The 17447-nt window shown below is 56.5% G+C and overlaps 1 protein-coding gene across 8 annotated transcripts in view; it reads right to left on the reverse strand.

The window, feature by feature from the left end:
- RPS6KA2 (ribosomal protein S6 kinase A2) overlaps nt 1–17447 on the reverse strand; it is a 334749-nt gene that overhangs the window by 26883 nt on the left and 290419 nt on the right. For all 8 annotated transcript variants that reach the window (XM_005211107.5, XM_010808735.4, XM_010808737.4 and 5 more), the window contains 4 exons: nt 16989–17053; nt 9469–9571; nt 1967–2097; nt 886–1011 (listed from right to left, as the gene is read on the reverse strand). In XM_005211107.5, coding sequence (XP_005211164.1) covers nt 886–1011; nt 1967–2097; nt 9469–9571; nt 16989–17053 — 425 coding nt within the window. The remainder of the gene's footprint in view (nt 1–885; nt 1012–1966; nt 2098–9468; nt 9572–16988; nt 17054–17447) is intronic.

Here is a 17447-nt window from a genome sequence, read left to right on the forward strand (position 1 = left end):
CCTCTGTTGTCCCCTTCTCCCATCTTCAATCTTTCTCAGCATCAGGGTCTTTTCAGATGAGTCAGTTCTTCAAATCAGGTGGCCAAAATATTGGAGCTTCAGCTTCAGCATCAGTCCTTCCAAAGAATATTCAGGACTGATTTCCTTTAGGATGGACTGGTTGGATCTCCCTGAAGTCCAAAGGACTCTCAAGAGTCTTTTCCGACACTACAGTTAGAAAGCATCAATTCTTTGGTGCTCAGCTTTATGGTCCAACTCTCCCATCCACACATGACTACTGGAAAAACCATAGCTTTGACTATCCACATTTTACCAACCAGAAAATGCAAGAAACTGATATTTTGGATTTCCAGATCAAATATTGAATTTAGCAACAATTACAGAAGCAAAAGGCAGGATGGAGAGAGCGCCAAACTGGGTGGCAGACAGCCGTCACTGTTTACTGGGCCTGATGTTGAGGGTAGAACTGCCAGCTCTCTGCTGAAGCTTTCGCAAGTGTTACAAAATATCTGCTTCTGTTGATCTCTTTAAGTTTGGTGACTGTAACTTCCTTCCTCATCACCCCCCCTTCTCCCCTCCTTCCCCAGATGCGCTGCCTGTCTCCCAACTCTATATTTTCCAAAATACCGAGCACCCAAAGCTTTTGTCCCAATGTGTCTCAGGTGGAAAGTTACTAAAGGCGCTTAGTACCCACGTACACGTTGATTGGAGAAGAACACACTCATGATTTGCGAAATAGCTTTTTAAGAAGTGACCTGATATCAAGGCAAACGGAACTGCCCACATCAGAGCCTGGGGAAAGATGCGTGAGAGGGTGTTCGTGAAGCCGGACGTGCCCGCAGGGGCCCGGCGGCGGCGGACATGAGCCCGGCGCCCTGCTCTTACCTTCACGGCGTACTCAGTGTCTGTGGCTTTGTGCACGCAGCGCTTGCACACGGAGTAGGAACCCACCCCGATGTCCTCCTTGATCTCGTAGCCGTCAGTGAAGTGGATATTGTTCCCGTGAAGCTGCTGCAGAGACAGCGGCAGAGAGTGGGGTCGGGGGCTCTGGTTCAAGTGCCCCGAACGCGGGCGCAAAGGGGGCTCCAGCCTGCGCAGGTGGGGACACCGAGGCCAGGAGGACGTGGCGGCTCAGACCACCGTCACAGGGCTGGCTGGCGGTGGTTCCAGATCTCAACCCCAGCGTCCCCATCTTTCGGGTCAGGACCCTGGGTTGGCTGCCCCACCTGCTTCCCCCAAAGACCCCAGGGAGTGAGGATCCGGAGGGGGGAGGTCAGACGCCCTGAGACACAGGCGGTGGTTCTGGTGCTTGCGTCCAGAGCGGGACCTGGATGCCACTGTCTGATGGAAATCCCACCCCCGATGCCCCTCCCCATCCCCACCTGCCGCCTCAGGATGTAGACAAAGTCACCCATTATGGTGACACGGCCACAGCGCAGTCCACTTTACACAAGCTGTGTTTTCCCAGAGGGCCTTGGGGAGAGAAACATGGCCTTCCAAGACCATCCACACACCCAGACTCGGTTCTTAAAGGAAAAGTAGCCCTGATGCCTTGTGGGAGTCTCTACAGTGCTCACCTTTACACAGTGCAAACCTCCTTATGAAAATGGCACTTTCACTGACCCCCCCGAAACTGCATTTCATGATGGCAATTGGGACATCCACCATGGTGGACACTCATGGCCCTGGGGAGGTGGGGGGGCGGACCAAGGGGCTCTACAGGATCCCCTGCATGATGGGGGACCACCTGGACGTGGGGGACCGCCTGGATGTGGGGGACCGCCTGGACAATGGGGGACAGCCTGCATGTGGGGGACCGCCTGGATGCAGTGGACTGCCTAGACGTGGGGGACAGCCTGGACGTGGGGGACTGCCTGGATGCGGGGAACCGCCTGGACAACGTGGGACAGCCTGCACGAGGGGGACCACCTGCACAGAGGGGACCGCCTGGACGATGGCAGGTTACCTGCACGATGGGGTGAACCGTGGCTTTGTGCAGATCTTGCTGCGAGGGCTCCTGGACCAGGCTGGAGGCCACGAAACTGAATCCTCTAAACAGATGATGGGCGTTGGCGCTGGGGGGTACGCCGGGCGAGTCTGCAGGTAACAACCAGAGAATCAGCCTTCCAGGGGAGCTGAGCCACGACATGGTGCAGAAACCTTGTGAGTGTGTGTGCGTAGGTGTGAGGTGTGTGTGCACAGGGGTCTGTGTGTGTGTGTTAGATGAGGAGGTAAAACCGAGATCAGAGAAGCTGAGCTGTAAGAAACCACACTTTATTTTGTGGCTCAGCTGGTAAAGAATCTGCTTGCAATGCCAGAGACTCAGGTTCGATCCCTGGGTTGGGAAGATCCCATGGAGAAGGGAACAGCCACCAACTCCAGTATTCTGGCCTGGAGAATTCCATGTACTATACAGTCCATGGGGTCACAAAGAGTCGGACACGACTGAGCGATTTTCACTTTCACTACAGCAAAAATACTCAACAAAAACTTCAGGATGATCGTTGATAATAACATATTCGATATTTATTCCGAGCCACAGCCCTTTGCCCTGCCCACTCCAGATGGAGCCCAGAGCCACCAGCAACTTTGGGGTGAGCTGTCACTGTGGGGGCAGGGCCCGGGAGGCCACACCCTGAGTGTCTCAGTTCAGTGGAACTGGGCACAGGGATGCAGGCCCAGCAGGGTGACCCTTCTGTCCCCCGAGGGTCCCCAGGGGCCCACCTGCAGCACACAGGGCACTCTGCTCCCAGACCCTCAGGGAGCCCTTCAGCGCTGACCCCGCTAAGCTCTGTGCATGTGCTCGAAGGCTTGACTGCTGCTGAGATGGGTCCCGTTCCAAGTTCACCATTAAGGAAAACAAAAGGATAAAAGACGGGCAGAGAGAAAAGATCTGCATCGTATGTAACAGACAAAACTCTCCATTATGCAAAAAGCTCCCGGAGACCAGTGAGAAAAGGGGGAAAGGCCCAGGAGAAAAATGGGGGAGGGCACGGATGGGCTGCTACCTGAGAAGGCGCTCGGTCCCTCTAATAGGGGCACAGTGACCGGGGTAACATGCTGCCTGACAAGTCTGCAAAAGCTAACCAGGCACGTGCGGGTTTGGTCAGGGCTGGCACTGCAGTGGTGGGTGGGAGCCCAAGTCGGCAGAATCTTTGCAAGGCTGACGTGGAGCGTCTACCTAAGCATAAATCCACGTGCCTTCTGAAGAGCAGCGGTGATACCCGTACCCCACGGAATTACTTTAAGGTGGTTAGAAATCAACGTGGAAAGGGTTGGTCTTAGCAACATTTGTAACAGCAAAAAACACCCTGGCGACAACCTGGGTATTTATCATCAAGGAAACCAAGCTGTGTCCGTGTTGCAGAAGTGTTGCTGCAACCAACAGAGCTGTGCCCACATCATCAGGACGCTTGGTCTGGGTGCAGGGACACGAGGAAGACGACGAGGCCCAGGATGAGACACGGCTGCGCCAACTGACAAAGCAGCTGGTCAAGTGGAAAAAGAGAGAATACGCTGTGGAACATTCCCACCGGGAGAAAAACTCAAAGATATGTATCTTAATATATTCTAAAGCACATGACAATAAAGCCATAAGCGATATAAAACAATAGGGCCCGTCGTGCACTGGGGGCTTCCCAGGCGGTGCTGGTGGTAAAGAACCTCCTGCCAGTGCAGGAGACGTTAGAGACCTGGGTTTGACCCCTGGGTCGGGAAGATCCCTTGGAGAAGGGGATGGCAACCCCCTCCAGTATTCTTGCCTGGAGAATCCCGTAGACAGAGGAGCCTGGCGGGCTACAGTCCATGGGGTCGCACAGAGTCGGACACGACCTGAGCACACCTTTGACTTGGTTTGAATACTTTATTTTGACGTGGAAATAATATATAAACTAAGGCTTTCCTGGTGGAGCCGGGGGTGGGTGGGGGTCAGCTGCTGCAGGAACGTGCATTTTCCTCCTGAGCATTTTATTTTGGGGGAAAGGCAATTGGGGTGTGCCGGGAGCAGGAGCTCCACCCGTAGCAAAGGTCATGAGGAAGGAGGCTCGGCATACGCAAAGGCGGGATCGAGCCTCAGGAGTCCCCCCGGAACTCCTCGAGCATCTACTCCCAAAACCAGAGTCTGCCTACTTTCTGCTTTGTGCTCTCACCTACACCTCTGACTTTACGGGGGGCTGTCCCCCACTACCTCTCTCTGAAAAAAAGAGTTAACTTACAGCTCCAGTTAATAAAGTTCCTGGGTGTGATAGTGTTTCAACCTACAAACTCCTTTGGAAATCCTCTAGCCTGCCTGAATAGGTTTCTCCGGCCACATGTGATTGCTCAGAGCCTCCCAACTGTGAGAGGCATGAGATGTTCTAAACTGTCTAAACACAGATTCCTTTGAGCAGTTAAAAGATTGATTAGAAATTGTATTGGTGAAGGGTTTTTCACTTGTTGGGCCAATGTTTGCTGCTAAGTTTCCATATCCCATACCTGCTGTGTCCCTGGCAGTGTATTGATTAATATAACTGGTGTAAGTAGTAGCTTTAATGTTTGCAACCTTGGGCCCTTGAGTTAATTCTTTTTCTTGTTATAGCCCACCACACCTTTGCCCTTTAGGAATGCAACTTTATCTAATGCTTTTGGAGGGTGGCGCCTGACTAATCACCTTTAGAGAAAAATAAGTTTTCTGAAGAAAGGGTCTTAAAATGTTAACAGGCCTCCGGGCCAGAAGATGATGCAAATCACCTAAGCTTTTGCATATGATAAGTTTGCAGGAAGAAAGCCTGGCTTGCTGCATGACTCTACCCCTTCCCCCATTATCCTCTATGCATAACTTAAGGTATAAAAACTACTTTGGAAAATAAAGTGTGGGCCCTGTTCACCAAAACTTGGTCTCCCCATGTCGTTCTTTCTCTCACCTTCTGGCTGAATCATTCAGCCTCTTTTCTCCACTGTATTTCCTCACTGAGCTATCCTTATTTAACCACTCTTTATATCTTTAATTAACGTTTAATTAAGCAATGGTTTCCTGATCCTCCCCGACGCCATCCCCGCTTCGAATTCCCTGGATCCACCAGGGCTGGACCCGGCAGGGGTGTTCCTTCCATACCCGGGGGCTAAACCACGAGCTGCGACTGGGCAGCCCACACGGCTCTTCCAGGGAGACCTCGCAAGGTGACAGGGGCTTCGCGGGCTTGTCCCACCCCCTTTCAGCACCTCTGACCACGAGGATGCGGGTCTCAGCCCCTGACGTCTACCTGGCAAAGGGCTCCAGAGTCACCCGAGTGACTGAGATCAAAGCTGACTGCACTTGAAAGCAAGGTGCTAATGTGCTAGACTGGAGAAGCTTAATTAAAAGGCACAAGACTTGCCTGTGTAGTTTCTAGAATTTGGAAATTATGCACCGAGATGGCAGAGGCAGCAAGCGCCTTCCAAAGAAGTTTTGTTCCCGGGCCGGTTTTGACTGTTTTTTCTCTGCAGAGAACTCTGGCTTCGAGGTCTGCCTGCTCTTAAAGTCCCCCAGGTGACGTGTCCTGTGCTAGGTCTGCGCCAAGCACAGGGACACGGCGTCGGTTCAGCCACAGTCAAGCCCAGAGGAGCAGGCTTGGATGGAAGAACTCGAGCCCACGCCAGGATCTCGGGTGAGCCACGTACAGGCTGAAGGACGAATGGATACAGGCTCAGTTACAGCAACTGGGAGTCTGCGTGGGCGGGATGTAGCTTCCTGCAAATTTGAACTGATACACCGTCCCCGGCGAATGGACAAAGTCTGTGGATCAAGTAAGCAAGGACTTCAACCGTCAAAGAGGTATGAAGCCCAGGGCCATGCCTTCTAACACTCGGGATGCCTCTACCTGCTCAGACCCAGGAGAGACCAGCTGAGGTTCACACGGACCTCACAGGAGGTTATCACAGCCAACACTGGTCCGTGTGGCTAGATGTGACCACACAGTAGCGGCAGCCATGACTTTTAACAGGCTTTACAGTCGGCTAGGGGACACTGACTTCTAGCTCAGTACCAGAAGAAGGGCAAACGTGTGAGTGGGATGAAAGGAAATTTAAAGCTGAGTACAGTCAACCTTCGTTGATCCTAGGAGTGATTTCTGACTTGTTGCAACGTTTGTTGTGCTTTTAAATCTTAGGCTGGCATCTCCCGCGGGTCAGCAGACTCTGAAGGGCAGCTGGTGTGTCGTCAGGGAAAGTCCACCAGCTTTAGCATCAGCTTAAGCTAAAAATGAAAGACTTGAAGACTGCGACAAAAAATTCCGACGGTGCGTCCAAGTCTGACACAGGGCGTGGATTACCTGCTGCTCCAGGGTTACACCGCATCTGCTGCCCTTTCAGTCATGAACTCGAATCACGTGCTCAGAACAGTCTGGTCTCTTTTGAGGATAGAGGGTTATTTTTCTATGTCTTGGCATTTCAATTACTACCCCATCAAAGGCAAACTGGGTCCTTCAGTAAGTACAATTGATCGGAGAAATCCAAACAGTAAGGGGTAAAAAAAGCTATTTCTGGACAGCATTAAAATGCAGTGTCTAATGATGTTTTCCTTTAGCTAGTAATAAAATAAACTTGAATTCTCTACACAAAAGATATATGATATGCTTGAAAAAAAGCCTGCTAACAATACGGGCCAATTAGGTTGGGGTTTAAATTCTTCATGGATAATACAAAAAGCGTGCACAGGTGAGTAATTCAGAGTTGACTGCATTAGCATTTTCTTGCCAGGCAACACAAATCTGGTCTTAATTTCAGGATTTTAAACACAGTTCCCAATGATGGAAACCCTTGGTGAAACCGTGCACCTTTTATTAAGGACCTGGAGGTTGTGAGGGTGCTCGTCACAGGCAGAGTTCTCTGCTGGAGTTAACCCTTTCTGGGCTCCATGGCGTTTGGGTAAGCCACAGAGGGGGCAGACAGTGACCTGCTCAGGTGAGCTGGGGCACAGCCAGGATGGAATCCCCCTTCCTGCTCCATCTATCCAACCTCTGAGGCCAACAAGTCCACCAGAGTCTGTGAACTGGGTCAGTGCTGCCACGTGAAGGATGGGCCGCCTCTCACCTCCAACACACAGGGACTTCCCGAGGCCACTGAGAGCTGGGTGAGCGCCCAGCCACCTTTCCTAGAGGACCCCCCTGGGTTTCCACCTCCTCCTGAGCAGCCACGCGAATCTCGCAGCAGCGACTGGTCACCCTGACCACGGCTGCAGGCCTCACTAGGGCTCTGGCCCTGAGGACGGTCTTGGTTTTATCTGAGGGCTGCAGGAGGACCCAGAAGAGACCAGTGAGTGTCTGTGCCTTGACTCCCTAATGGATAGCGTCCAGCATCCGCTTCCTTTTGGGTCCAGGAGCCTCCGCTGCGGGGGTCCACAGGCACCTTCCAGGCTCCAAGGACGCCCCCTCCCCACCTCTTTGTTTGCACAGAGCTCACATCCCAAAAGGGCCCCTCTGTGGTGTGGAAATCCAAGTGGATTCTCTGTTGTAACATTATCCACTTGACATGTCGTATTTGACCGTCTATTTTACGATTGTCTTTTTTAACCATAGACAATTTCAGATTCAGTAACAATGAGAGAGGAGCAGGAAACGGCAACCCACTTCAGTATTCCTGCTGGGGAAATCCCATGGACAGACAGAGCCTGGCGGGCCGCAGTCCATGAGGTCACAAAAGAGTCAGGTGACTGAGCAACAACAGTGAGCAAAGTGTGGGAAACCCCGTGCACACAGTGTGGGAAACCCCGTGCGCACAGCACGCAGCCCCGTAGCTACCAACGGGCTGCACGTGTCCCATCCAATCTCCAGAATAAGGCTGCTCGGTCACTCAGTCTGTCCGACTCTTTGCGACCCCGCAGACTGTAGCCTACCAGGCTTTCTGGAGTGGCTGCCACTTCCTCCTCCAGGGAATCTTCCTGACCCAGGGTTCAAACCCGTGTCTCCTGCATTCCAGACGGATTCTTTACCACTGAGCCACCTGAAGAGTGGGCACAATCTCCAGAAGGGGCTTGTCACGCTTTTTTTTTTAGACAAAACCACCGTGTCTTTACCGTGATGAACTGGACTGTGTCCCACAGAATTCCTGTGCTGAAGGCCAGAGTGACTGTACTGGGAGAAGGGGTTTCGAGGGTGTAAGTGAGGTCATAAGGGTGGGGCTCTGATTCAACAGACTGCTGTCCTTACAAGAGGAAGAGGACCCCAGGGACCTCTCTCTCTCTCCTCTCGGATACAGAGTGAGTCCACGTGAAGACAGAGGGAAGGCGGCCGTCTGCAGCCCAGGATAGGGCTCTCGTGGGAAACCAAGATAAATTTCTGTAGTTGAAGCTGCCCAGTCTGAGGTATTTTGTTAAGGCCACCTGGGCAGACAAAGAGAATCACCATATTTTTACAAAGTTAATGCGTACTCAGTTGCTCAGTTCCATCAGAATCTTTGAGACCCCATGGACAGTAGCCCACCAGGCTCCTCTGTCCATGGGATTTCCCAGGCAGAATATTGGAGTGGCTTGCCACTAATATCACAGAATGACAACTTTTAAAGGCAGCTGAGAGTTGGACTGTGAAGAAAGCTGAGCACTGAAGACTTGATGCTTTTGAACTGTGGTGTTGGAGAAGACCCTTGAGAGTCCCTTGGACTGCAAGGAGGTCCAACTAGTCCATTCTGAAGGAGATCAGTCCTGGGTGTTCATTGGAAGGACTGATGCTGAAGCTGAAACTTCAATACTTTGGCCACCTCATGCGAAGAGTTGACTCATTGGAAAAGACCCTGATGCTGGGAGGGATTGGGGGCAGGAAGAGAAGGGGACGACAGAGGATGAGATGGCTGGGGGGCATCACCGACTCGATGGCCGTGAGTTTGAGTAGACTCTGGGAGTTGGTGATGGACAGGGAGGCCTGGCGTGCTGCGATTCATGGGGTCGCAAAGAGTTGGACACGACTGAGCCACTGTCCTGAACTGAACTGACCAGTTCTGACTGAAGTTGGTAGACCTTAGGAGTAATTCAAGATGCATAGTGGAAGCTAAACTCCCGAGTCCATCTGCTGTGCTGAGCTACAGGAGCTGACGCAACTTTTCAAACAGCTGTTTGGTTTTTTTGCACGAATAAGATCCACAGTTCATGCATTTACAGACTTAGCTGACAGCCTTCCTCTTCCCATAAAACTGCTAATTAAATGAGACTTTCATTGTCTCGAGCTTCTTTTCTCGAATATTCCAGGGTGAGTCCCTGGAATCGGCAACTCAGGCCCAGAGGGAGCAGGAGGAGCAGGCGTGCCAGGGAGATCCGCAGGCCAGGCGCCCCCGGGGTGGCTGGGAGGCAGCTCCATCACAGACGAGCAGAGAAACGAGAACAAACAGCCCTGAGGGTGACTTCCCCTGGAGGCGCCCTTGAACGTGGGGCTCTCTGACTCCGGGGTGCCTGGCCCTACCTGGCCGGGCTAGAGGACCCCGTGGGAAAGTAGCCCAGGCCACCCCACCCCGGCCCGCACACACCTGTAGGCGTCCTCGCTGTGAACTCAGGGTCGAAGTGGAAGGTGTCCTCCGGCCTGCCCACCGCTGGCTTGAAGGGCGGCTTGATCTCCTTCCTGTACAGCTTCTGCAGGGAAGGCAGGACGGAGCGGGGGCTGAGGGCCAGCAGGGGGATGCAGGGGAGGGGCCGCCCATGCCCCCTCCCCACTCTGCCAGGGCACCGCGGCCCCACCCCCAGCTCTGACACGTGCAGGAGCACCCCGAGAAAGTTACGCTGAGGACAGCACACAGCCGCATCATCTACAAGCAGACGTCGAAGCTGTGGCTCCAGGGAAAAGGCTTTGGGGACATCTAAACACTCTGATTTTAGTGCGACAGTCTCGATCATTTCTGCGCAGTAGAATCTGCTTCAAGTAGCATCTGACAGGTCAGTCACGTCTGCCCCCCCAGGTACCAGCAGCAAGAGCCCTGCTCCTCTGCACCGTCGCCCCGTCCCCAGGACTGGGAGCCAGCAGCTCAGATGCCGCAGGTTGCCGGGGACACCGACCCCACTCGCGTCCCCTCACCCGCACTGCAGGGACTTTGCACCTCCTGGGCACCTATTCCGGCTGCTCCCAGATTCGGGCCTCAGACCCCTCTGTTCAAGCCCAGGGGCTGAGTCTGGCTTTGCGGTTGATATACACGTTTTTGCGCTCTTGAACAGGCGCTCGGAGCGCCTGTCAGAGAGCCGGCCGCTTCTGGGGTCTGACTCAGTCTCACGGTGACTGCCTTGGACAGGGTTCAAGGACACACCCTCACGTACATTGTTCCAAGCCTGACTTCTCCCCAGTTCCTTTCAAGGAGCAACACAAGGGCGTTCAAAGCCGGGCGGAACAACATGATGATGCTGAGGTGTGGGGGGAGGTAGGGAGAGGGAAGGGGGCGGCCCCAGGGCCCGGGATGCCCGTCCGAGGAGGGAGGTGGGCACTGGACCAGCACGGCCTGGTGATGCCAGGTGCGGGCCAGGGGTTCCATCCAGGCAGACTTGGGAATGGGATGCCAGGGTTCAGTCAGCTCGCCCTGGGAACAGGCAGCAACTGGCGTCAATCGTGGAGAGCCGTGCACCCCGCGGCAGGGTATGGGAACCAGGAGGAGTGTCTGGCTGCAATCCATCAGCTCGCGTTCTACCCAGCCTGCCTCACCGGTGGGCCCCCAGGCCCCGGCTGGGAACACAGGGCCCTTCCCGGGGCCCTGGGGTCACCAGGCCTGGATTCAGGGCCCCAGACAGGTGGGTCTGCAGACGGATGCAGCGGACTGCCTGGATCTGCTTCCAGTCTCTCAAGGACTCGAGAAAGCAGATTTATCACCAATTCTACAGACGAGAAAACTGAAGCTATGATAGGTTAGGTACAACCCCCTCCAGGGTCAAGGGTGACGAAGGCACAGGCGGGGGGTGGGCCTGGGTCTCCAGACTCTTCCCGCCTCAGCGGAGACCCCGCTGGAGCATACCCTGCAAAAGGCGTTGTCCGCACAGACAGCTGACCGCTGACCGCTGGGCTCCCTCTCGGGTTCAGAGGGCCTTGGCCACGCGTGCACGCTTGGAGCTGGGGTGTGCACTCGGGAGCCCTCGGAGGAGAAGTGAGCTAATCCAGCCTCCCGTTACTTGGTCGTTCCCAGCCCTCAGTGAGGAGATTTCATTAGGAACTGAGTTACCCTTTCCAGAAATGGGAAGATGCTGCTTTCTGTGCTCACGCACTGGCGGGGTGTGTGTGTGTGTGTGTGTGTGTGTGTGCGTGTGTGTGTGCTGCCCTGATGCAGGCTCTGGTCAGGGGAAATCTAATACGCAGGGTGAGCTCTGCGCTCTGGTTAAAACATGCACCGTTACCAAGCCTGCCGGCCGCCCAGCCTGGCCGCCCCCGCCACCGGCCGTTCTCCCTGGGGTGTCTGCGCTGGGCCAGTCACCAAACATTTGTCCTCCTGCTGCTTCCCAGAGGACGGGGAGGAGGGCGGGGAGGGAGGGGCCTCCAGCAGAGCCCGGTCTCCCACTTCCACGACGGGGGGGCATTTGTTTACACAAGAGATTTCCACAAAAGAGAACCACACGCGTGGTGGCCAGGGGTGGGAGGGGGTTCTGGTGGCTGAAACGGGTGAGGATCTCCAGTTCACAATGGATAAGTCCTGGGGAGGTTCTGTACCGCATACTGACTACGGATCAGAAGACTGGTGCATGTTTAAAGTTGCTTAAAGAGGAGATCCTGAGAGTTCTCATCCGAAGGAAAAAGCTCACAACTACGTGTGGTGATCGATTTCAACTAGATTCACTGTGGTGACCACGTCACGTCACAAAGAGCAAACTATGATGTTGTAACGCTGAAACTAATACACGTCAACTGTATCTTAGTAAACACACACACGCAGAACGGATCGTCATTTCATGCAAAGGAGAGCTCTTGCACCTGGGGGCTGAAGCCCAGTCATTTCGGCTCCTCCCCTCACTCAACACGCAGGCCAAGTCTTCACCTGCCTCCACTGGGAGCCGGGAGGTGGTCCTGGCTGGGAGGCTGACCCCTTGGGAGGAGACGCACAGCCCCACTGGCAAGTCCTCACGTATAAGGAGCAGAGCTCATCGCAATTAGACGTCCCCCAGCAGTGAGCTGTTGCAGCTTCGTCCGCGTGGAGAGCAGCGCGTGTTTTACATGGAAACATTGGGTGATAACTCAGGGATCCAGAGAGGACACGGCCCCCGGGGGTCCCCGCTCCGGGACGGCGCTTGGCTCACACTTGCCCCTGCTCTGCCCTGGGGCAGAATCCCAACTCCAGCACCCACCGCACAGGTTCCAGAAATGGGTCTGCAGCCTGTGCACCCTTGGGCTTCACACGGCAGCGTGTGCAAGCGAGGCCGTGTTCCCACGAACTTTCTGAACGGCCTCTGTAAGCTTGTGCATCAGCTGCGGAGAGCCTGACTGACCCGAGACACAGTGTGGGAGAAAGCTCCCTGAGGCTTGCTGGGGAGGCAGCAGGAAGTCCCCCCAAGACCCCTCTTCCCCCGACACTGGGACCTGCAGAGACGGAGCCTGTCAGTGAAATATGCCCCAGATCCCCCGTCTCGGGGGCTTGGTGCAGCCTCATCTTGGTTTTAAGAGGGCAGCAAAAAGCCTCAAAGCCACCGGGGGTATTTGGTCATCCTGCCCTTCCGAGGCCCCCTGGTGTTTGCTGCAGTCTTAAATGTCTTCCTGTCACTGGATAAACATTTTGGAAAGTGCTTTGTTGTCGTTTAGTCGCTGAGTCATTTCTGACTCTTTGCAACCCCAAGGATTGTAGCCCGTCCGGCTCCTCTGTCCATGGAACGCTCCAGGCAAGAACGCCGGAGTGGGGAGTCACTGCCTACTCCAGGGCATCTTCCCGACCCAGGGACCAAGCCTGAGTCTCCTGCATTTGCAGGTGGATTCTTCACCACTGAGCCGCCAGGGAGGCCTGGAAAGCACTAGTGAGTGTCATTCTTATACATGTCTTCTCTTTCCCTGTGTCCAGACCTTGGAGTGGGTTTGAAGATTTAGAGAAAAGGGGAACTTGCTCCTCATTCTGTGAGATCCACTGCTGAGCGCAGGGCCAGGCGGAGAGTGGACAGGCACACAATTTTGTGGAGGCCTTTGAGTTCCTGGTGGTTCAGAGGTTAAAGCGTCTGCCTGCACTGCGGGAGACCAGAGTTCAATCCCTGGGTCAGGAAGATCTCCTGGAGAAGGAAATGGCTGCCCACTCCAGTATTCTTGCCTGGAAAATCCCATGGACGGAGGACCCTGGCGGGCTACAGTCCACAGGGTCGCAAAGAGTCGGACACGACTGAGAGATTTCACTTTCACTTTCTCTTTGAGCTTCCTAATTCTGACCTGGACGCCCCTCTCTGAGCCACTGGGACAATTCACCTCACACTGATGGGAAGACAGTGGGGTCTCAAGGCCAAGTTCACCAGGCGTCACTTTCAGTCTCAGAGCTTGTCCCGGGATCTTGAGATGACACGAGCTGTAGCAACGACGGAACGGATTTCACATCATATGTACAGACTGGGGCGCTCTGGGCAGGCGCATCTGAATTCTATTTATACCTAAAAGGTGACTAGGGAAGGACAGAGCGAGCGCAACAAAAATAGCAACTCGATAATGGAAGGGAAAACTGATTGCAGTTCGGGGTCACAGACAGAACATCTGTTTTCCACAAGCACTTCTGGCTCCGGGCATTTCAACATTAACACGCTCCAATTAGGCAAAGGGCACCGTGAGAGATGCTTCCTGAAAGAGCAGAAATGACCCAGACAGGACGGGAGCGGGGACAGGAAGAAGCCCAACGGCTCCAGCACAACGTGGGCGGGTCTGGGGTGTCTGGTCCACGCGGCGCACAGCTCTGCCTCCGTGGGAGACCCCACCGGGGGTGTTAGAACCCCGGTGTCTGGGTTTACAAAACCGCTGAGCCAGAGGGTGATCAGTCCTTGAACAGACACCTGTCGGCCCCTTGGAAGGGTGGGTCCTTCTGGGGTATTTAACATGGGGGGCAGATCTAGAGAAATCTCCCAGAGGGCCGTGGAGGGGACCCCGGTACGGCGAGATGCTGAGTGGCAGCTGCGAGCTCCCGGTACCCAGACCCCTGGGGCCTGCCCCTGTGCATAAGCCCCACCGCGCCCGGAGCCCCACTCTGCAGCTGCCGGTCCATGTGCTGCCGGGCCCCCCGGGTCAGAGGGTGCACCTCTCATGCCCCCCAGCCTCAGTCTCCCCCAGGAGTGCCTCCCACCTCACGCGTGACTCTGGCGATGTGCTTCGAAGGGTTTCAGAAAGAAGCCTGACTCCAGCCCTGTTGGGGCGCAGCTGCAATCACAAGGTGTCATGTTACAGGGAGGGTCCTGGGGTGGACGCTTCATCCCGCCCCAGAGGAGCCTGGTGGGGCTGGAGGGCTCCGGCCCGACTCGAGGGCCCGAGGCCGTTTGCTCTGACTAAGCTTATCTGGGGCTTCTGCTCATTTCTGTTCTCAGCGCGGCTCCAGCCAGCAGACAAAGTAGACGCAGCTCCTGTGTCCATGCGCCCATCCCTGTCCACAGAGGCGTGTGGTCCGTCATCAACGCGTAATTTTTCATTTCTTCTGACACGGGGAGTGAGCCTGCAGGGGCAGTGCCCCTGGGCAGCTGTTAGTTGCCAGGCTCTGGGGGTGAGTTGGCGGCAAGGCAGGACAAACGGGGCAGTGACCCCTAAGGGCAGAGATCACGGACTCACTCGGCCCTGCCAGGAAACCAAAGACCCCCGGGGAGAAGACGTGTGGATGACAAGCGTTTACTTAAAAAAAAACAAGAACTTCTGCTGGCAGTTTTGGGTCAGAGAAGGAAGCAGAGGTGAAATCATATCTTTCTATTTCCCAGGCTGGGTGCCGAGGTGGGCTCTGGGTAAAGTCACCGACCAGTCAAGGCGAGGCCTTGTCATTGTCATTCTGAGCGTCTGTCTGGCAGCGGGATGGCCTCTCGGTTTTAACAGTTTTCGCAGAGGGGCCGCCACTGCAGTTTCCAGTTACCGAGGCTGCTGGAAGCAGAGCACGGACCGCCGGACAGACCTGTCCTGCCGCCCGCTGGGACCTGTGCACGTCTTCCTGGAGGTGGGGCTGGTCCCTGGCCTGGGGGTGTGGCTGGGCCTGAGGCTGGCCAGCACACGGTGGCCCCTGCCTGGCTGACTCAGTGCCGCGGGGGCTGCAGAGGACCGCGGCTCCTTGTCCTGGGAGGACCTGGGAGGCTGGACTGAGGCTGCCAGCTCCTCGTCCCGGGGAGGATCTGGGAGGCTGGACTGAGGCCGTGGCCCCCGGAGGTGGGAGGTCTTCGCGGGGACTCCCTCCCTCTTCCTCCGCCCCCGCCACACTCGTCAGCCCCCCTCTGCAGCATCACTGCCCCCTCCCCGACGGGGCGCCCTGCCACAGCCGCCTCTGGCTGGACGATGGACGGCGGTCCCCCCGGGGCTCGGAGTGGCTGGAGGGCGGCGGTATCTTCCCATCACTGTATGCTGGGCACCTGCTCACCTGGACACGGGGGAGCACCCAGTGGTCATGAAACACGGCCGCCTGCACCAAGCGGGGTCTCAGAGTGGGGGGCTCAGGGAGGCCTCTCGGCTGCTCTGGCTCCTGCTAGTCATGCCCCCACCCGCCCCCCAAGACATGAGATGATGGCAGGGAAGTTTGTCTGAGTGCATCAGAGGGCCTTTCTCAAAAACCAAAGCAAACCCAAGTGAAATGAAACACCAAAAGCAGCAAAAGAAGCTTGCCAACCTAACTGCAGCCCAGTTTGCTTTGACGGAACACAGAAGTGCCACCTTCTTGGCACAGGAGTCTGGGAACTCTGCTCCGAGCGTGGGGCCACGGCCAGCCGGGCACCTTGGCCTTGCCCAGGGCTCATGCAGACTTGCAGTCTCGGGGACACATGGAGCCCAGCCTGCAACATCCCCAGCCATCGTGCTGCGAAAACGCCACGTACCCCGAGACGCTGACTTGGCCCCCGTCCCTAGGCAAGCCCCTTCCTCGCCCTGGCAGGAGGTGAGCCTGTCTGCCCGCAGCCCCGGCCAGGCTCGCGTAGGGCGGCCGCTGGTCGCCTCCCAGCACAGTCCCCACCCCGGCAGGGAGGCCTGGATTCCCCAGGCACCTCATCGCCAAGGAGTCAAGGCTCCTCTCTGCTCCCACCTCGGAAACCAGGCCTAACTGTGCCACGTCTCAGCAGAGTCCCAGCTCCAGGTCTGGAACCCCCAGTCTCCCCGGCCAAGCGTTCCTGGGCTCTCGCAGGGCGGAGGGGAGCTGTAGGGGCCTCCTCTTGTTCTGTCCAGTTCCCGCAGGAGTCCCGAGTCAGTCTGACCAACCTCCGCCCTCCACATCTCATCACCTTGGACACTGACCCGGCTCGATCATGACGCCCGCCCCAGCGTGAGTCCTGGCGGGTGGGTTTAGCCGGAACCCCCACCTGGTGATTCCCCTTAATCACCTTCTGCCCGCTGACCCCCAGTCCGTGCCCCTCCTCCCTCCCGAAGGCAGGACCCCCACCCCCGAAGTGGTCCCACACCATTGTGAAGGCCCCCCGAATAAGTCCTCCTTACATCTTTAACAAGCATCACAGACACCTGTCTTCCCCGGCTGGGGGAACGCTTTTCTGTAACAGCTTCCACAGCAGTGAGAGCTGACTGCGGGCGGGACCCCGACTCCAGGCAGGAAGCTGCCCCCCGTCTGGGCCAATAGGCCCCAGACCCAGCGCTCCGGGCAGCCGCGAGCAGCCCAGGGTGGCCTTGGCTCGGTCCTCAGGGAGGCTGGAGGGCTGCAGGGCCATGGGGGCCCAGGGTCTCCAACCGGCAAAGGGCTGGACGGATTCCAGGCCTAGAGCCGCAGGGGAGGGCAGCCGGTCCCTGGCCTGTGCCTGGGAAACGCCCCAAGAGAGCACTCTCCTTCAGGGGACGGGTCTACACTGACCACTGGCCTGTACCCAGCAGCTGCCGTGCCCGCTGCCCCAGCCCCATCTCCCTGCAGTTTCCGTGCAGAAGGGACCCAGGCCGGTAACTTACGTTCCAGTCGATGGTGACGAAGAAAGGGTGGCGCTTGATCTCCTCCACGCCGTCCAGCCCGGCACCTGGGGGGCCAGAGAGTAGAGAGCGTCAGAGCAGAGACGCGACTGCACGCCCTCTGATGTCAGAGCAAAGCCGTGACTGCACGCCCTCTGACGTCAGAGCAAAGCCGTGACTGCACGGCCTCTGACGTCAGAGCAAAGCCGTGACTGCATGCCTTCTGATGCAGCGGTGAGGCGAGTGCTGGGGGCACGTGCAGGGTGGTCCCGACGACCTCCAGGGAGAAGCAGCCCCAGCTGCCCTCTCTCCTGCCAGCCCCTGCCTTGCCCACCTCACAGCCTGCAGAGGCCACCACGCCACCCTGCAGAGCTGTGACCAGCTGAGGGGGGTGGGGGAGGGGCAGACTGGACGCCCCAAGAGGTGGCTGTGAGCTGCCCTGGCAGCTGGGCGAGGACGTGG

The sequence above is a fragment of the Bos taurus genome, chromosome 9 (genome assembly GCF_002263795.3).
Source record: "Bos taurus isolate L1 Dominette 01449 registration number 42190680 breed Hereford chromosome 9, ARS-UCD2.0, whole genome shotgun sequence".
Taxonomy (NCBI): domain Eukaryota; kingdom Metazoa; phylum Chordata; class Mammalia; order Artiodactyla; family Bovidae; genus Bos; species Bos taurus.